Raw genomic sequence first — 21,285 nt, 5'->3', positions numbered from 1 at the left:
ATCTGGTACTAAATCAAAGGAACTATGATCTGTTTCTGTACTGGCGGAGTGTGATCACACTATGTGTGATAGATTTACTGAAATCTTACACTTTGCTGTATAGACTTGCAAATTCCATTTGCAAAAACCAGAACTCATTTTTGCCATTTTTAAGCAAGATGAGCTGTAGTATAGGGAAGGAGGCCCATCATCAAAATACTAGAAATTTAAGGTTGAATCTTAGAATCAGTTCCAACAGAGGGGTGTTACTCCTTCTCTTAAAATCAGAAGATGGGGAATCTGCTGCTTAATATCCCTGGATTCAAGAGCAGGGAACACTAACCATCATTTAAGGATCTGAAAACCCCACTGCAGAGCTTTCAGCCACATACCAGAACACTGCTGATGACAACCCGGTCTCCAGGATTTTGCCTTTGAGAAGAAAGCAGCAGGAGATGAGTTCTTTATCATGTGACATCATGTGCTTGCAATCTCATGCAAGCACAATTAAATGACAGAGCCAATCCATTCTTAGCTAGGGTTTTCTTGGTAACTAGGGTTTCTGGGAAAAGTAGCTTTAACTCTCCTATCGCTATAGGTCAGGAAACCATGCTAGGAAGTTGAATTGGATGCTAATACACTGCATATATTTCCACCATAGCCCAGTCCTACCATGGATTTTAAGCAAAGTTTGGACTTTTTATTAGTTAATGTTCACTAGGCACTAAAAACCAACACCTCATATAATTATAAATTCATAATGTATTCTACAACAATGACATTTCTATCTCATTGTAGAGTTTCAAGTTAGAACAGAAACTGCCTCACTCACTTTTGGAACATGGTTCCTAATTCTGTGCCGTGTGAATACCAGAATCAGTACATCAGTGCATGATACAAAACCTTTCTCCTTTTGCACATTTAAAAACCAAAGAATCTTGTTGACTTTCTATAATTCAGTGACTGAACCAAGAGCAATTTTCACAGCCTATTTGGCAATGTCTGGAGACATTCTTGTGTGTCACCATTTCAAGAATGCATGACTGAGTTTACTGTTGCATCCATGGGATAAAGATAAGAGATGCTATTAAATATTCCCAAACCCACAAGATTGCTGCCTGCAGCAAAGCATTATGCAGGACAGAAAGTCAAGAGAGCTGGAGTTGAGAAACCTCTAAGTCCTTCTTCCTGTTATGTATGTCTGCCATCAAGATCCACTCACTGGATTAGAACTCTTGAGAATCTGGTCTTTCTCAAAATGCATCTCCTCATTCTTTCTCTTCTTTTATAGATGTGTCTCCTCTGGTTTCTCATTCCACTCCTGCATGTATCAGTAATAAACCTCAGGGACTCAGACTGGCTATTATGTCCTTGCATTAGAGCATTACTAGAGAAGTTTCTGGAATGTCATTCATCAGCTTCTTTTCTGACTTAATTCCATAGCTATTTATATGAGATTTATAATTTATCCAATTTTCAAAATGTCTCAAAAACAGGAGGTGTTGCTCTAATATATTTGAATCTTGGTGGGCAAGTTTTGCTAATTTTTTTTTAATTACATGACAACTAACTTTCCAGTAATCTTATTTCAAGTTTAATGTATTATTTTCATTTATTTAAAAGCCAGAGAGAGGGAATCTTCCAATCACCAATTTAGTCTCTGAATGCCTAAGGACCCGGCCACACCAAAGCAAGGGGCTCAAAACTCAATGTAGGTGTCCCACATGGGTGGCAAGGGCTGAATTACTTGAACCATCATTTGCTGCCTCCCAGTATTTGCATTAATAAGAAACTGGAGAGGAAACAGAACCTGGGCACTCCAATGGGGCATTCCAAGCATCATGTTAACATCCACCCTGGTGATCTTTAAGATCAGTGACATTTGGGCCCGGTGGCGTGGCCTGACGGCTAAAGTACTCTGCTTGAACACGCCAGGATCCCATATGGGCGCCGGTTCTAATCCACGCAGCTCCACTTCCCATCCAGCTCCCTGCTTGTGGCCTGGGAAAGCAGTCAAGGACGGACCAAAGTTTTGGGACCCTGCACCTGCGTGGAAGACCCAGAAGAAGTTCCTGGTTCCTGGCTTCGGCTCGGTGCAGCACCAGCCGTTGTACTCACTTGGGGAGTGAATCATCGGACGGAAGATCTTCCTCTCTGTCTCTCCTCCTCTGTGTATATCTGGCTTTGTAATAAAATGAATAAATCTTTAAAAAAAAAAGATCAGTGACATTCTATCCCTAATTTCTTTAAGCAGGCCCAGCAACTCCTTTTGGATTTGTGTAATTTATTTCTTCTCATAATTAAATACTTCTGGAAATACAAATATATTATAGTTATCCTAATTAAATACTTATCATAACTGAAACAGTTACTAATTCTAAAGTCACACATGTCAGATTAGGAAGAACATACAAGAACAGGGAGTCAATATATATCTTGAACTTGGAACTATGTTAAACTGTTCAAAAAATCTTGTTAACCACTTCATCTTTCCATCTGCTAGCCAATGAGAATATATTAGTTACCTGGTCTCTGCCCTCATGCAGCTTATGTTATTTAATTAGCCTCTTTCTAATTACAGAAGTAGGATTTAATCACTATAGTGACAAGTCCTATAATTGGAAACCATAGAGTGGTAAAAAAGTAAATAGAGAACCTACCACTATTTCTGATCTTATCAAAGAGGTTCCTTAAGAAAGAGGCAATTAAGCTCATGCTTGAAAGGTGAGTAGGAATTAGCACAGTGTGGAAGAAACAGCATTTCCAGCAGAGGTATACATGATATCATCAGGCAGAAGAGAGCTTACTCTGCTCAGGAAATATAAAGGAGAACCTGAGATTGAAGAGTAAATACTTAGACGCCATTGAAGTATTTTGATAGAGGGATGATTTGACCAGGTTTACATTTTAGATGATTATTCTCATTTCCACATAAGAAGAGGATTGAGATAAGGAAAAAATGGGTTAGAGGAAGTAATTAGAAAGTGACTTGTGTAGTTGGGGTGACAGATGGTGGTGACTTACAGTACAAAAATTTATGGGTTTAGAAAGCAAGGTTGGGACTGGCATTATGTTATTTCAAGTTATGCTGCCCCATGACACAGGCATCTCATATAGGTGCTGATTCAAGTCCTGGCTGCTCTGTTTCTCAGCCAGTTCTCTGCCATTGCACCTGGGAAAGCAGGTGTTTGGGGCCCTGAACCCAAATGTGAGACCTGTAAGAATTTCCTGGCTTGTATCTGGCCCAAACCTGACCATTGCAGCCATCTGGGGAGTGAACAAGTGAGTGGAAGACTTCTCTGCCTTTGTCTCTCCCTCTCTGTAATTCTGTTGCTCAAATAAATATAGATTTTCTTCGTTTTGTTTTGTTAATACAAGAGAAGGAGAAGAAGGGAGATATTGATGGAGAGAGGATTGGCTCTCAGACTTTGAAGCTAGAGCATCAGGGATAATGTTGATACCATTTACCATAAAGGAGAACTATAGAGGAGCAGGTTTTGACAAACTGTTTGTAAGTAGTAAGTTTATTTGGAGGGGTCATGCTATATTTGGGGTTCTTATGACACATTTAAGTGTCCCAGACAGAAGGGGGTATTATAAACATTTATACCTGTGCGTCTGTAACTCACAATGGTAGTCTGGACTGGAGATGTGATTTTAAACCATTGCCTATAGATTATGCTTGAAGATATGAGAACAACTAAGAAGTAGGATTTAGTAACTATGGTGACAAGCGATTCTCTGGGAGAGAATAAGTAGAGATAAAAAAAGGCTCAGGGGTCCAGGACTGTGGCAGAGCAGGTGGCACAACAGCCTACTGTTGCTTGTGACATTAGCATCCCACATGAAAGTCCCAGTTTGAGTCCCATCTGCTATGCTTCTGATCCAGCTGCCTGCTAGTGCACCTGAGAAAGAAACAGAAGATGGTCCAAGTACTTGACACGTGTCACTCAATGGGAGGCCAGGATGATGTTCCTGGCTCTTGACTCTGGTCTGGCCCAGCCCTGGATGCTGCAGGCAGTTCGGGAATGAACCAATGGATGAAAATTTTCTATCTCCGTTCTCTCTCTCTCTCCTTCTCTCTTTAAACTCTCCATTTCAAATTAAACAACAACAACAAAAAAACTCAGAAAAGGTAGGCTCAAGACTGAGTTTTAAAGGAAGGTCACATAAAAATGGTTAAAAGCAAGAGCTCAAAGGGAACTAGAAAAAAAAAGCATAGAAACATAGAAAGACAAGAAGCAAAAGAAGAGATGTTATTGGATGGGAGGAGTGCGATGTCTGTGTACAAAGGATACTGAAAGATCATGTAGGAGAATTCTCAACATTTCATTGACTTGGTGATATGCAGCTGTTTGGTGATTTAATGCTAGAATTTAAGCGATAGGAACAGAAGCTAGGTTCGAATGGGTTGAGAAGTCAGCAGTAAGAAGAAGTAGCAATTGAAGATGTAACTGTATATTTTCTTTTTTGAGAGTTCATTTAAAAGGTGAGAAGGTCAGATACACTTGGGACAAGTTCAGGGGAGAGGAGGGTTGTGAGGGTAAAGCTGAGACACAGATGTTCCTTCCTTCCATTCTCTGTCCAAAGAGAGAGCTCACTCCTTTGCATTGCCAGTCTTCATAGGATCTTTGGAAGGGGAGTGGTCTCATGATACCACTGCAGGTGAAGTAAAGTACGTCCTGGGGTATGGGTCATTTGATTGATAGACAGATGCAATCCATAAAAAGCACGGTGAGTGTGGCTTCTACCTGTGCCATTTCATTTCCTCCTCAGAGATTTGGGAACCTTAGTCTAAGAGTTACTGAAATGTGCCTGTGCGTCACATCTTTTGTAGTTACTTCTTTTTTTTTTTTAATATTTCCATTGGAAAGTCAGATATACAGAGAGGAGGAGAGAGGAAGAACTGTCTGCTGACTCATTCCCCAAGTGGCCTCAATGGCCAGAGCTAAGCTCATCTGAAGCCAGGAGCCTCTTCTAGGTCTCCCATGTGGGTGCAGGGTCCCAAGGCACTGGGTCATCTTTCCCAGGCCACAAGCAGGGAGCTGGATGGGAAGCAGGGCCACTGGGACATGAACCAGCACCCATTTGGGATCCCGGCACATGCAAACTGAGGACTTTAGCTGCCAGGCTACCACACCAGGCCCAATGTAGTTACTACTATCTCATCTAATTTATCCCTCTCACAAGCTGGGGAACTTCCATTCAGTGGCAATGGCAATATCCTCTGCATTTTCCTCCTTACTCTAAGATGTTTAGGCTTCTTTGTACAAGAGCCAGCAATGTAGGTGATCCAATCAGACACTGTGTGTGTGTGTGTGTGTGTGTGTGTGTGTGTGTGTGTGTGCATACACGCACATGCACACACGTGCACGCATACAGACACAGAGACCAAACCACACACCCATGTGTTCTGGTCCCTGAGATCACATCTAGATATGTCTTAGGCAAGCATGAGATGAAAGGATGGGCTGCTTACTGCTGCCAAAAGCCGTTGGTGGGCCTCACCCAACAGTGGGTGCTACAGTCTAGCCCAGACAGTCCTGGCATGCAGGTTTTTTAGGAACCTGATCCTGCTCACCCCCACCTCCAGCCCCAGTTATTGCACATGTCAGCAGGTGCAGTACCCTGGCCCAGAGACCCATGGTACTTGCCCTCTAGGTCCCCCTGCCTGTCTCACTCTCAACTCTAGCTCCTGTGCACTGGTGGATACAGAAAGTGGCCTGGCCTGGTAAGGCCTATAGTTATAAGTCTGCTTACATCAAAAGCCTTCAGTAACCCAGCCCTGGCTCAAGGACCTGGGCAAGTTCACCCTACTTGTAGATTTAATGTCAAAGAATAGGCGAGCTTGTGTGCTTGGTTTCTGTCGGCATGGACAGGCCAACGGGGGTGAGGGGGTGTTGGTTTGCTGTGGGCCTGGGGTATGACACCAGCATGAACACAGGGGGGACCTGGGTGTTTGTGCTCAGGCAAACAGAACGAGCCTGGGGTTTTCTGCCCTTCCTTGATCCCGGACAGAGGTGGGGTGGGGGAGTGGGGAGAGTGATAGGTTAGCATGCTCTCATGGTGTGCTGGTGGACTGGCCTTGGAGAACTGTGAACATGCTTGGATCTTGGGTGGGTGGAGGAGTAGGGTCCCAGGCTAGTACATGTGCAGGAGCTTGGGTCCTTGGTGGGTAGGCAGAGCTCCAGTCTAGCATGCCGCTCCACCAGAAGACTGGGCGTGGTAAGACCTGGCTGGAGAAACCATATGCTCCCAGGTGCAGGGACTGTGAATTGCTCAGGGAAGGGGGTATGGGGATGTGTGGGAGGGAAGTCTCCTGAGGGAGTATGTTACAGGTGAAGCATGGCTTCTGGAGGACTTCCACCAACAAGGCCATTGTACTTATAGGTAAGTGAGGGTGCTGATACTGAGCAGTTTGTAGGAGGGAAGCTGGAGGACCTTTCTGGGTCAGAACAACGCACCAACTCATATGAGAGACCTGAGCTCGGCTAGTTAGCATCAACCACCACTGCCTATCACCCACCGGTGCACACTAAAGCTAGGGCTGGGGGCCTACCTGGCAGGGCTAGATCACAGTACCGGTCATTGAGTGTCGGAACAGGGTACAGGTAATATTAGGCTGGACCATGAAACTAACCAGCATGTGAGAGAATAAGGTCTGGGGGAAGATTCCATGGGGGATATGTGGGCTCACCCCTGTGGAACTGCAACATCCAGTTGTTTGCTCAAAAGCTAGGGGATTTATGGGCTAAGTTAGGCATGACCATGGATCCCTCTGACACTTGTGTTTACTGCGGTTGGAAACAGGCTGGTCTGGTCCAGGTTGAAGCACCCATAAGCGCATCCAAGAAGAGAGTGTGGGGCAGGCCAGACCACAACATTCACCAGCTCACAAAGGCCAAGACAGAGAGGGCAGACTATGTCAGGAAATGGCCTACCACCCACTGGCACATGTGAGAACTGGGTCTGGGAGTAGGCCTGGTGAGGTGACTTGGTGAACTCCACTGGTGGGCTGTAGCTCCTGCTGGTGAGTACTTGATTCAGGCCTGGGTGTTGGTCAGGACAGGCGAGGCAGTTCCACTTGTCAACAAGTGTGTGCGTTGGTTCTGGGGTAAGTGGGGGGTCCAGGAAGGACCAGGCCAAACCTTAGCCCACTGGCATATGCAAGAGCCAGGATGGAGTACAGGCCAGGCTGGTCTAGGCTGCACCACCCACCAGCGAGAGTTGGGTCCGGGATTGGGGTGAGCCAGGCCAGGCTGCAGCATCCAATGGCAAAGTCCAAGACAGGATGGGCTATGCCAGATTGGATCAGAACAACCACTGGCAAGATCTTTGGCTTGGAGCAAACCTGGTTGGGGACCTAAGGGGATGCCCCAACTAGGTTGTGGTTCCCAGTAGTAAGTATGAGAGTCAGAATGGGGCAGCGAACTGGGCTGCATATGACTGCACTATACCCTGCAGTGTACCTGGCATGGGTGTGTACTGGATCTGAGGTGTGCCAGATTAGGATAGACTGCTGCACCCATTGGTGCTCGTGAGAGCCAGGGTGGGTATACAATAAACTGGGCTAGGTCTGTGACTCTGATGAACTGTGTGAGAGCTGGGTCTGGGGTGGGTCAGACATGGCTGGGTTGTAGCATCTAACAGTAAGAGCCAGAATGGGTTTTGGCCGGTTGGGCAAGGCCGCTCTTCCTTCCAGTCAGTCTGGGTCAAGGACCCACCAGTGTGTAGGAGATCTGCCACTGAGAGGTGACCAGACTGAAGACCTTGGGGGAACTCCTCTGTCAGGATGCAGTCCCTGCAGGTGAGCATAAGAATAAAGACTGGGAGCAGCCCAGTCCAGACCAGGTTACAGTACCCACTGGCATACATGGGGGCAGGTCTGGGGGCAAGCTAGGTTGGGCCACTACATAGCATCCATTGGCATATGTGAGATGTGCAGGACAAGCTGAATTGGGCTGTTACAATAGCTAGTTCAAATCAGGGGACTGGGGCATCCCAGGCTGGGTTAGACTGTGGCACCCAGCAGAGAATGCTAAAGGGAGATGAGGCATGCCAGACTGGGCCACAGCACCCACCAGTACATGTAATACTCACAGGGGGGGCGTGTAGCAGAGGACGAGCTCGATACAGGGCAGTGGGGAAGCATGAGAACTGGGATCAGAAGCAAGCCAAGCTGGGCAGGGTCTGTAACACCCATTGTCCTGCATATTAGCTGAGTTAGGAGGGTATGCATGAGCCAAAGTAAATGCAGACTCGTTGGTTTTGCCACAGCATCAGCTGGCAAGTGCTGGGAATGGGGGCAAGCCCTGTCAAGCTAGACTGCAGAACCACCTGAAAAGTGCAAGATCCTGGGCTAGGATTGAGCCTAGTGGTAAAACTGTGAACACTCCTCTGATGGGCTACAACTCCCACTGGCAAACATGAGATCCAGAGCTGAGGGTGGCCCTGTCTAGACAGGCACTAGCACCCACTAGCGTAAGTATGGGCTGGATAGTGGGGTCAGTTGTGATGAGCTAGGCTGCAGCCACACACTGGTGTGTACAAAAGCCAAATGGGATGTGGGACAAACCAAACTAGTTATGTGCAGGAACCATGGCTGGGGACAGGCCTGTTGGGGGCTCTTGGGGGTCGTTCCAGCTGTGCTGCAGTTCCCATTGGTGTATGTGAGGAACAAGTGTGTGGTGGGCAGGGATTGGCTATACTATAGCATCCATTGGTTTGCATTAGAGATGAGGCTAGGAACAGAAATGATCCAGCAACTGCAAGCTCCAGCGTGTGTGTAGGCTAATATGGGTGATGAACTGAGCCAGACCCCATACTGGCTGGCATACACAGGTGTCTGGTCTGGGGTCACCTCTGGTAGGGTTTCTGATGATGGAAACCCTGAACTGATGGATTCAGAACTGCAACCGCAGGGAAAATCAGAGGATCTGTGGTCTGACCATGCAGTACATGTCAGAACTAGGCCTCCTCTGTTACTGAAGATGATGCAGTGGATAGCACACCCAGAGGCACATGGAGGATATGGCAATTCGCTGCTGCCTGCTCAGGACATCTAGTACCGCAGTAGAGGATGGAGGGCAGAACAAATTGGACAGTTCTGTCAGCCAAACTTTCGCAGGAAGTATCTGCAAATGGAAGCTCTAAAGTGGACCATATCAGCCAATGGAATCTGGAAGGATTTCCTCATCTTTGGAGCAATGAAATCCACAGCATTTCAGAAATATTGAAACCACTTGAGCAGTATCCTCAGAGCATGCTTCACATCAGAGACCCTGGGATGTCAGCAGGTGGCTGCCTCCCATCTCCATGTGATGTGGTGGGGTGGCTGGGTGCAACTTCTCCCCTCATCTCTCCCCTGTTCCCAGATCCCGGAAGAAGAAAAAGAAAATTGGAAACGATGGTTTCATAACCTTTCCCTATTGCTCAACCCTTCCCACCCTAATCAGTGGCCCACATGGGCATTCACCTGTGTAATCATCATCAAAAATAAAATTGAAAAAATAAAATAGAATAAAATTTTAATCCACTTTAAAAATTTTGAACAGATTCATTAGAAGAAGACATACAGGGAGGGCCCAGCGCAATGGGTCATTAGCTAAATCCTCACCTTGTGGGCGCTGGGATCCCGTGTGGGTTTGGTTCATGTCCCAGCTGCTCTACTTCTCTTCCCTGTTTGTGGCCTGGGAAGGCAATGGAGGATGGCCCAAGGCCTTGGGACCCTGCACCCGTGTGGGAGACTCCAAGGAGGCTCTTGGCTCCCGATGTTGGATTGGCTCAGCTCTTGCCACTGTGGCACTTGAGGTGTGAGCCAGTGGATGTAGGATGTTTCTCTGTCTCTCCTCTCTGTAAATCTGATCTGCCTTTCCAATAAAAATAGTTAAATATTTGGAAAAAAATAAAAGAAGATACATAAATTGTCAATAGGGATAGAAAAGAATGTTCAACATCACTGATTTTCTGGAAACTACAAATCAAAACCACCTTGATTGTTATTTTGTACTTGTTCAAGTGACTTTCGTCAAAAATAATGTTTGGAGGGTTCAGGTTGCTGGTGCTGTATTCATGACTCCAAAATGTCAGGACAGGCAAATCTGTGATTCTCTTTCTGAAGTCCCAGCTGGCACATCCACTTGTGAGGCAGGATGAAGGTAAATCTTGGAAGAGTTTCGGTATTTGTAAGCATATGTAGAAAAGGAGGTCTTGTCCAGTGCTGGTGCAAATGTAAACTGGTAAAGGTATTTTAGAAAGCAGTACAGAAGTTCCTCACAAAATTAAACCCAGAAATACCATTAGAGCAGTTATTTAAAGTAATTTGGAGTAAAATTCAAACATCTCACTATCTGAGGTTATAAAAATCATACCCACATGTATTATTCTTTAAAGGATTCTGTGCCCTTCCAGTTAATGAGGGACTAGAATGCTTGGCTGGGAACATTTCACTCCCAATTAAAGATAATATTTGTCTATGAACTGAGTTTGTTTTAATACAGTGAAAGAGAAATGTATCCTAGAGTACCAAGTTCTTTATCCTGCTTAGATGAATCATAGTGAATAGAATAGGGTCTACGTTTTTTTTCAGTGTTCTTTCGACTGCTTAGTCATGCAGTATTCCCAAAGTTGTAAATACATTGAAATTGACTTTGTGGAAGTTTAAAACCTAACGAATTTTTGTTTCAAATGAAGCATAAAGAGGAGCTATACAAGCTATCTTGTCTTAGACTCAGTTAATTCCCCAATCTGAACGTCTTGATAGTTATTTGACAATGTTATTCTTGAATTTCCCATTTTCTATGGTTAAAAATGTCAGAGATATAATCAGTGTTTCTGCAAAACGTGCTTACTCTGAAAACTATTGTCAGTGAACAAGAAAATAATCCAGAAATCTTCTCTTTCCTTAAAATTTTTGTTAAAATGTGTTTGGAACCTCAAAGAGATCAGAATATTAGAGCAACTAAATAGAAGGAAATTAAATTAAGACCTTTTTCCATAGATTTTTTTCAAATTAGAGAGTTCTTTTCTCTATTGAAATAGTATAGGAAAAATAGCAAGTAAAAATAGCTACAACCAAACTGATATCCCCAGCTAAATTACAGCTTGTTCTACTCAATTGTTTTTGAAATACAGACTAAGAACATTCAGTTGTTACACAAAATACATTCCTCACCAAAATATATTCTATATTATAATAAGCCCTAGGGGGAAAATGGGAGTTAATGGTGAAGAAAGATAAGTCTGTGAAGAGAGTGGGTTAGAGAAAACAATCAAATAAGGAGGAAGTGACAAGTATTTGAGAAATACCTTAGGGCTGACCCTAATCAGAGTGGAGAGGCAGTGTAGGGTCAAGCGTGAAAAGTAAGCGGTGTGGGCAGAGGACGAACAGCGGGTGAGTGAGGCTGAAAGAAAGCAGTGCCTGGGATAGAGCGCTTTGGGGATGGATCCAACAGCAAACCCTTCTGAGACAACAATGGAGCAAGAAGCCACATTCTGGAAGCAAGACAGGGAGAACAGAAAGACCTGAGGAATGAAAATGAGAGAAAAAGAGGAGAAAGATAATAACACGTGACCTAGTCTGGCAAATGAGTACACATAAAACCACGTGGGCTTCCTGGGTCTTCCTGAGGAAGACCAAGATGGAAGGGAGAGAGGAGGAGACAAAGACAGATCCAGAGAGATGGAAACCAGAGAGTGGAATTACTGACACTTTAGCAAAAAACCGAGGACAAGGACAGGGAAAGAGAAATACGGTGTCTTAAAAAGGCAGGCAGGCTGAGTGTGATTCACTAAGTTTGGCTTTAAGTGGATTAATACTTGCTTCCTGTCGACCTTGTTGATCCCTTGAATGATGGAGTTTTACTTAATTGTCATTGGTCTTTAAAAATTGTAAGCTCCTTACACATTATTTATGACTCTTCAATTTTTAAAACACACTTGAACACTTAGAGGTCACAGAGGCTTCCCACAGACATGTGTGTTGTGTTTGTTGTTACAAAACAAAACAAAAATGCCTGTCATTACAATGACCAGAAAAATGCCACTGAAGATAGGAAAGGAAATTGATCAAACACTTATAAATTTCTGGTATATATGCACATATAATATACATACAAGAGTACCTCAAAAATTTGTGGAAAAGATAGGATTCAAATTTAAGTTATTTTGGGACAAAAATTTGAAAGTCATAAATATTTTTTCATAATATATGCTTTCCATGAAGTTTCTTACATGTATTTTTGAAGTCCTGTTTTTCATGATATGCATTTTCCATTAATGCTTTGAACACAACTCACATGCATGAATTTAAAAAAAAAAAACAACTTTTGGGCCCGGTGCGAAAGCGTAGTGGTTAAAGTCCTCGCCTTGCATGCCTGTTATCCCATATGGGCGCTGGTTCTAATCCCGGCAGCCCTGCTTCCCACGCAGCTCCCTGCTTGTGGCCTGGGAAAGCAGTTGAGGACGGCCCAAAGCCTTGGGACCCTGCACCCGCATGGGAGACCCAGAAGAAGCTCCTGGCTCCTGACTTCGGATTGGCTCAGGTCCAGCCGTTGTAGCCGCTTGGGGAGTGAACCATCGGATGGAAGATCTTCCTTTCTGTCTCTCCTCCTCTCTGTATATCTGCCCTTCCAATAAAAATTTTAAAAAATATTTAAAAAAAGCCTTTTTGAACTCCCTAAAGCTTATCCTTTAGTTGTATTTTCTAGGAATTTTTTGAAGTTCCCTCATTATAGGCACATGCATACATTACATGAACACATGTCCTCACACATACATAAGCATGCGTGTGAATACATTTTTTTCCTGCCATATAATATTAGCAACCTATTCCTGATCAAATGTTAAGATGATGGAAAACCAGCATGGCAAATTCTGAGGTGAGAAAAATCAAAGTTCAGAGAGATAATGGACCATGGAGACTCAGCAAGGTGGCAATCATAGAAGACTTCAGATTTTTATCAATTCAGTTGACTACTTTTCAGAATATCAGGGATCTCACTGGGGATGAGAGGCACAAGTCAAACATGTCTGTAAGTAGTAGGCCGTAGTACATTTTCCCTACATCTGGCCATTCGTTTTGTTGATGAAGACGAAATGACAATGTGGCCTAAAAAATTTGAGACCCACTGCTCAGCATCCTGTCCAGACTCAAATCCCAGGGTCCTTGAAGGAGATCTCTTCCACCTCTACATCTCAAGTTGCTGTGAATTAAACCAGCTTCTAGATCCTCAATATTCTTTCTACCGCAACACACTGGACACGCAGCTCTGCCCAGCCTATTCAGTAGAGGTAGTAATAGCAGCAGTAGTAGTAAAGTTATACTAAACATTGAGTAATTACCATGTGTCAGGGGCTGGGCTGTTTTTGCTCATTTAATTCTCAATACATAATTTTGCATATATTATACAGTTTCCCCAGTTCAGAGACAAGAACATTGTCTCAGATCATTTAAAAAACCTACCAAGCTTACACACATAGTAACATAACCCTCATTCATTTAGGTCAACCAATATCTAGGTGCTTGTCATTAGTTCTTACACTATGTTGCTTCTTACTGTCATAACTCTTAGGTAGAGTGGGATGAAATTATGTCCCCTGGCCTATGAACATATGACATTAGGAAAGCACTAATCCTAAAGTGCTGTCAGGAAAAATTTCAGAGTCCCTTTAACATAGCTCCAATTCGGTATCAGTGAACTAAGTCATCTTTAAGCTTTTCATACCTAATTTTTAAAAACATTGGGATCCTGCTGCTAAGAAGAAAGGAAACTTCTAGCACATGCAACTAGGTTGATTCTAGCAAATTTCATCAATTTTTGCATTCGTGAAGCATTGGTTCCTGTTTGTCTCCTTCAATAACTCATTGTCTTCGTAGGAGGCTCAGATCAGAAATTTGTTTAAATCACCTCTGATTTCTCTTCTGATCATACCTCTCAGATAACATACTGAAAATTCTGGGTGATCACCAGTGATGCGCCTCCAATTAGGATGCCACAGACAAAATGTCATTAATATTGTTACAACAACAAATAACCATATTGCTGATGGCTCTGATCTAATCACGACTCAGATACTGAGCAATTACTTTGAAGAGCTACAGGACAATATAGAAAAGATTGTACCTTTTGAAGGATTAATCTTTAAAATTACTTTCAAAATTATCAATTTTTTTCTAATTTGAGTTGTGTCCACAAAAAGTAATAAAGTTTTTTTTTAGGTTTGTTTATTTTTATTTATTTCAAATAAAATCTAGAATTGTCTATCTGTGAATTTATGGCTGGGCCAGGCTGAAACCAATTATCATGCACTTTTTGTGTGTCTCCCAATGGGTCACAGGGACTCAATGCCAGGAAGCTGGATTGAAAGTAGTTGGTCAGATTCAAACCAGGCACTGTACTATGGGGTGTGGCCCTACGAAGTGGCAAATTAACCTGCTGTGTTACAATGCCTGCCTCTATTGAAGTTTTAAATGAATTGTGTGATTGTTCCAATTCAAATCTAAGCAACAGGCCTAGATAATGGGCAGCTGAGAGAACACCATTTAGAATTCTGTTCCTTTAGGATAGTACTGGTGTCTTTTTATCTCATGTTTGTTCATACCTAGCTCAGCTCCTTTCTGGCAATGAGTCAGATTTCAATAAATGTTGTTTTTGAGTAAACAGAATGCTCTTGGTGACTGTGCCTATTCAAGCACGTATTTCAAGCTGAACTGAATTATTTAGTTTAAATTCAGCCTTCTTTCTTTCTTTGAAGTCCTTTTTTGTTGTTGTTGTTGCTTATTTATACAGTGTGCAATTAAAGGTTGTTGAACGGCTGTTGCACATAATGGCATATTGGTTGAATGCCCAGAACAGGTGGCGAGATTCATACTCTGTGTTGATCTTATCACACTATCTTTGCATGAGGGAGTCAAGACATGGTTTGGAGCTTTTGTATTTATCTTATCACTTTGTTCAGTATCTGTCTGGAGTCATGAAATGATCAGTCAAAGGCAGTGCAGTCCTGCACTTGCTCCTTGAGGCAGGTCTCAAGTCCTGAGCATCTTCATGCGCCTTACTAATACCTAGCCTAGAGAGAGAAGGAAATGATGACGATGTTTAGGGATCTATGAAGTCAGTCACTGTTCTTGACAGACTTATTCATATTCATATTTAGTTGATACAATAGTCTTACAACATAAATTGTTTTTCATTTATAGTTAAGAAACACTGAAGGCTAGGAATATTAACAAATTTGCCAAGGAGTATAGTGCTTCAATTGGCTTATCTTCTGCTTTGCAGGGCAAACATCACACATGGGGGATGGTTCTGGACCCAGCTGCTTCACTTCCCATCCAAGGCCCTGCTGATGGCATGGGAAGGCAATGGAGGATGGCTCAACTCTTTGGGACCCTGCACCCACCAGGGAGACCTGGGGGAAGCTCCTGGCTTTGGATCAGCTCAGCTCCAGCTGTCACAGCCTTCTGCAGAGTGAGCCAGCAGATGGAGGGTCTCACTTTCTCTCCTGCTCTCTATAAGTCTGCCTTTCAAATAAAAATAAAATCTTTAAAAAAAGAAATTTGCCAAAATCACAGTTACAAGGCTTAGCATTGTGTTTCAAACTCTTAGCATGGCTCCTGATGCATAAGTGTGCAGTTTCCAATGATTCAAATACCTGTTCTGCTCTGAAAGTCTTGGCTTTTTTCACCACCGAGTGCTGCTTCCTCAGTAAATGGTTTGAGATATTTTCATGAACACACAATGATTTTTAGGTTTGTTTTATATTCTTCAAAATTAGCATATTTCTTTTTATATCCATCTTTGGGTAGACATCCAAGTTAAGAAGATAAGTGCCTTGGCATAAGAGTTGATAAGATCACAGGAGGGAGGGTGAATTAGGATTCCTTAGATTTGGAAATAATAAGTAAAACATCTATTTTTTAAAAAGATTTATTTGCAAGCCAGATTTTAAAAAAATATTCTATTTATTTAAAAAATATTTATTTTTATTGGAAAGTCAAATTTACAGAGAGAAGGAGAGACAGAGACAAAGATCCTCTGTCTACTGGTTCACTCCCCAAGTGGCTGCAACAGCCAGAGCTGAGCTGAGCCTAAGCCAGGAGCCAGGAGCCTCCTCAGATTCTTACATGCAGGTGCAGGGTCCCAAAGCTTTGGGTCGTCCTCAACTGCTTTCCCAGGCCACAAGCAGGGAGCTGGAAGGGAAGTGGAGCAGCAGGGATGTGAACCTGCACCCATGTGGGATCCTGGTGCGTGCAAGGCTAGGACTTTAGCTACTAGGCCATTGTGCCAGGCCCATATTTACTTATTTTTATTTGAAAGACAAATTTGAGAAGAGAGAGAGAGACTGAGAAAGGAAAATCTTCTATCTGCTGGTTCACTCCTGAAATGGCTGCAATGGCTAGAGCTGGTTGGATGCAGGGGCCTAAAGACTTGGGTGACATTCCATTACTTTTCCAAGTACATTGGCAGGGAGCTGGATCAAAAGTGAAGTTGCTGGGACTTGAACTGGCAACCATATAGCATACCAGTACCACAGGGAGAGGCTTAAACCTACTATGTCACAAAACTGTCCCCTGAAAGTCAGAATTTATACATAGAGAGGGAAGACACTCGCATACAGAGAGGTCTTGTATCTGTTAATTCACTGCACGGATGGCCACAATGTCCAGAGATGGACCAGTCCAAATCTAGTACCAAGGCGGCTCCTCTGAGTCTGCTGTGTCAGTTGCAGGGGCCCAAGTGGGCAGCCTCCTAATGTGTTTCCTAGTCCATTGGCAGGGAACCAGAGTACAAGTGTAGCAATTGGGACACAAACCAGTATTGTAAGTGGTAGCTTTATTCGATAGGCCATCTAAATCTTAAGGAAATGACTGGGTCAATACATCACCTAAGAAAGCTCAGAAGGATCTGGGATGAGAAGCAGTGAAAGCATTGTCTTGCAAAGCCTGGTCCCTTGAGCAGTGCTGAGAGTGGCAGAGCAGAATCTGGGGACAGGAGGGTGTTCATACCAGCAGAATGACGGGAACAGGGCAGGTTAAGAGGGGAATAACTAATGAAGACACACAAACCACTCTGTGGGAAATATGTGCAAGAAACATCACTTCCTCTGAGTTAGGAGAAACGGGGGTGAGCTGGTGAGAGGCAGGTGGATTTTAAAATGAGGACCGGAAAATTACCTGCTCAAATGGAGTTATAAGTTTAACGAGTCACATGAGATCTTAGCTAAGTGATGATATTAATTAACCCCAAGGCAAAGTCTGCTTTCCTCACAGGGAACTTGCTTCATTAACAGGACAAGTAGAAATCATCTCTAGGAAATGTTTAAGATGCTGAGAATATCATGTACAGTCATCTTTTTTTCTCTAATATTCTTCTTTAGGTAAAAAGGGAGTTTAAATGAATGTGGTGGGAATCTCTGAAGGGATAACCGAGATTCTTAGAAAATCTGATATAATAGCTTGTCAGTCTTTCACAATTACGTGATGCTTGTTGACTTCTCTTTCCCACATTCCCTATCAGGCCCCACTGCCCCCTGATGCTTACTCTCCCTTCTGCTTGCTCTGTTGCCCTCACACCTCCTTGCCTTACCTGACTGCAAGCCTCAACAATCACTTTTTCTCTGACACCAGGAATCGCTTTCACATGGCTGTTTTCAGCCCAGACTTATCGATCAAGCATGGCAGTCATTTGTGGACTCACTTTATCTATCCTCTTCAATAGTGTGTGTCCCCAGTCCAGAGAAAAGTCTTCCTTGTGTGTGTGTGTGTCCATGTCCTGTATGATCTTTTTCTGTTAGTGAATATAGTATGTTTTAAATTAAATTAATATAATGATTTCCTTTTACAAGATTACAGAACAGGAGCCAGCATTACGGCACAGTGAACGAAACTGCTGCGTTCTGTGCTGGCAGCCCACATGGAAGTATTAATTGGAGTCCTGGCTGCTCTACTTCATAACCAGCTCCCTGCCAATGCTTCTGGGAAAGCAGTGGATGATGACCCAAATACTGGAGTCATACCACCGACATGGGAGACCTGGATGGAGCTTTAGGCTCCTCCTGGCTCTCACCTGGAACATCCTTGGAGCTGGTGACCATTTGGAGGAGTGAATTAATGGATGGAGTGAATTAATTTACTCTTTCAAGTAAATACATTCTAAAAAATTGCAACACGTTTATAAGTAAAAGTGAAATAGAAAGGACAGGACAAACGTAGTTGAGATAAAATAATAGATCTAAGTGTAGGATTTAGTCTAAGGTTCAGAACTTAGATCTTCTGATCATCCAAATCCATGTGTCTCCCTAGTAACCATAAAGCATGTCCAAGGGGGCTGGTGAGGAGGGAGAAAACAAAAGTGTTAATCTGTAGAGGTTCAGCCGACTCCGGCTCACGCCAGCTGCATTGTATTTTTCCCTTCTGTAAGTCATTTGTGATGTCAGTTGCCTGTGATATGGCCTAACTTTCCTGCTTCTTCTGATAGATGGATCCTGACCAGTGTGCTAAATTAAGGGAGTTGGCTGCTGCTAACAGATCTGGGGTCATCTCTGATGGTCAATCAATACACGGAAGTTGTTAATGCCTTTACCAGAGCAATACTTTGTTTACTTTGTAAAAACAGTCATTACATTTACTGTAAACTCTGGCCTTTATTAGGCATGTTGCATATTGATACATTTAATAAAATGCTTTGTGAATTTAAAAATTGTGTATAGTTACTAACAAATGTCTGCTAGACAAAATTATGTTTTATCATTATATTCAATTCTAGCTATATCCATTTTAACCCCCTTTCCTCTTTGAGACTGGGCTGTTCTTAACTGCCAAAAGTTCCGTTCTCTTTCAAATTATGTGAGAATAATGCAGTGTAGTGCATTCACCAAGGATGTTTGTAATTTAGTAGTAAATTATCCAAAAAATGTCCTTGGTAGATTTGCTAGATGTTAAAAGAAGCAATGTTTTACAGTGTATTCTGATACTGTCCGGAAAAACAGTGCAGAGACAGACTCTAGTAACCCTCGGAATGAAACTCATCTTCAGTATGTGGGTTTCTAAAAAATCATGACATATTCTGTTGCCAAGACTGAATTCAGTTCACAAATACCTCCTTTGCCTTTTCCCTGTCCTGTGTACCAATCCTACACAGCCTGGCATTTGTCTTCTTTCCTAAAACCATAAAAAAGATGGCCAAGGCCATATTCAGTTGTGTTCCTCTTATTAATTGTTCAATAGAGATGAAAGTGAAGTAGAAAGAAAAAGCTTATGTTTTGGAATTAATATTTTTCCTTGCAATAGCTTGGCCTTTCAATCCCCCTCATTTTTGTAGAGCTAACTTCAGTAGTCTTGGAATTATAATTTTTCACTTTATGCCTTTTAAAATTTTGTCAGTAGAGAATGTCTCCAGTGTCATGATTTTTACCTACAAAAGCCACCAGGACACAATTATGTAGAAAATTCAGTGGGACTAGCAAATGTGTCTTGTATTTCGTAGGAGTCAACTCATTGCTTTTGGCTGCCTACTCAACTGGACAAATTCATGTATCTTCATGAATTATCTTTGATGAAGCAACAATATGGGCAGAAAATAGATGATAGTAATTGAATGATTAACTTACTGTAGACTTGGAGTGAGCAGCTACTACGAACTAGACAATCAGCACCAAAATGAGTGAATGCCTGCAGCAACCAGATCACGTTTATTCTGTACCACGCGAAACAGAAGGCAACTCTACAACCGAGTTACTTCCTCTTTTGGGGAACTGAAAAGGCAGTAAATGCAGTTGACGACAGACATACAGATTGCTGTGAAGCTTGCAATCGGTCTGGCCAACAGACACTCCCCTTTGGGTGTGAGCTGTGATTCCTCAAGAATGGTGGCTGTCCGGGGAAGGAGCCACTGGAGGAATGTCTCCAACTTGGTAGGGCTGAGAAAAAATCCCCACTTTCCGCCATGAACAAAAGTCAGCTTGACCCATGTAGTAAGGTCTGGGTAAATATAAATGTCTGGCTTCATCCCTTTTACATTTCTTGATGAATTTGGGCACTTCTTTTTCCTCAGAGGTTTCATTTTGGGAGAGACTGTCTTTTTTTCAAAATGGTCAACGGGTTCTGGATAACTGGGCGGCACTTTCTGCACTGAAGAGCTGACACGGCCAGTGGAGGCCAGTGTGTTCAGGGTTTTTTTCTGTATGAACTTGTGAAGCAATTCTATGGTCTCTTTCTCCTTTTCTCCCTCCAGATCCCCCAAAGAGCATACATGATAGCAGGAATTCTGTTTTTCCAGTTCTGTTACCTTTCTAGTTAAAGTGTCAATGTTCTCCTTCATAGCTAGGATAACATCAGTTGTTGCACATTGTTTGTCTTCGTTAACACGCAGGCCGAATTCCAGTTGCTCTATCTGCTTCTTAGAATCATCAGACATTCCCTGGATTTTTGATATTGCTTTGACTACATCAGTCATTTGGTTGTGAAGTTCAATTTGGGCAGTTTTAACATCCTGGAACATCACCGTAAGACTCAAGTCTTCACCAGAACAGACATCCTCCTGATCGCAATCATAGGCAGTCACTGTTGGATATCCAGGAAAATCTGGGTGCTTGAACCTACATTTTTCATACACATTTTTAACAGATTGCCTGATCTTGGAGAGATTTGAAGTCCAAATCTTCCCTGCAGCAACTTTTACTCTTCTGGTATGAAACTTGTACATCTTTCATTGTGAAGCAAGCAATAAGACATTAGGAAATGTGACTAGAACCATAGAAGAAAGAAATGTCAGAATGAAATGGCCTTTCTCGCACTGGTGGCTGAGTTTCTTCTCTGGTCACATCCTAGAATGCCCTCTGGAGAGCATCAAAGGCAGCAGCAGGCACTCTTATGTGGTTTGCTTCACATAAGGCAGTTTAGCTGGAGAACTCTGAGAAATAACGGTCAGCCCAGCTCACAGAATCATTCATATGGTCATCAGTGACATGATGCTGATGTCACAATAGCTGCTGGCTTACAGCACATTTTTTTTTGTAGTTAAAATGACACCTTCTAATTATGGTTGATGATGTGATGGTTGTTAAAATAATCAGAACAACAGAATCTAGGCAAAGCAATCTATTTGTCTGACAAAGACATGTAAGAAACAAATTCAAAAGGAAGAGGGCTGGGGTGGCTAGAAGGAGAGGCACTCAGCAATATCTGTGAGGGCTGGAGAGTTGAGTTGGTTGGAGGGAACTAAGTTTCAATGCCCATTGACAGGTACTGGAGCCATATGGGAAGCGGGACAGACTGGACTAGTCTGCTATGTATACTGGCAGGCC

The 21,285-nt window shown here is 43.0% G+C and overlaps 1 protein-coding gene across 1 annotated transcript; it reads right to left on the bottom strand.

The window, feature by feature from the left end:
- Window positions 1–19,640: 19,640 nt before the first annotated feature.
- On the bottom strand, window positions 19,641–20,912 carry CCDC54 (coiled-coil domain containing 54). Its single transcript, XM_058661280.1, has 2 exons — window positions 20,776–20,912; window positions 19,641–20,684 (listed from the first exon to the last, which is right to left on the bottom strand). The coding sequence occupies exon 2, from the start codon at window positions 20,682–20,684 to the stop codon at window positions 19,704–19,706; it is 981 nt and encodes a 326-aa protein (XP_058517263.1). The 5' UTR covers window positions 20,776–20,912; the 3' UTR covers window positions 19,641–19,703.
- Window positions 20,913–21,285: the final 373 nt, after the last annotated feature.

Source organism: Ochotona princeps, chromosome 3 (assembly GCF_030435755.1).
Source record: "Ochotona princeps isolate mOchPri1 chromosome 3, mOchPri1.hap1, whole genome shotgun sequence".
Taxonomy (NCBI): Eukaryota; Metazoa; Chordata; class Mammalia; order Lagomorpha; family Ochotonidae; genus Ochotona; species Ochotona princeps.
Note: the sequence above shows the minus strand (reverse complement) of the source record. Positions and strands in the feature narration are given on the sequence as shown.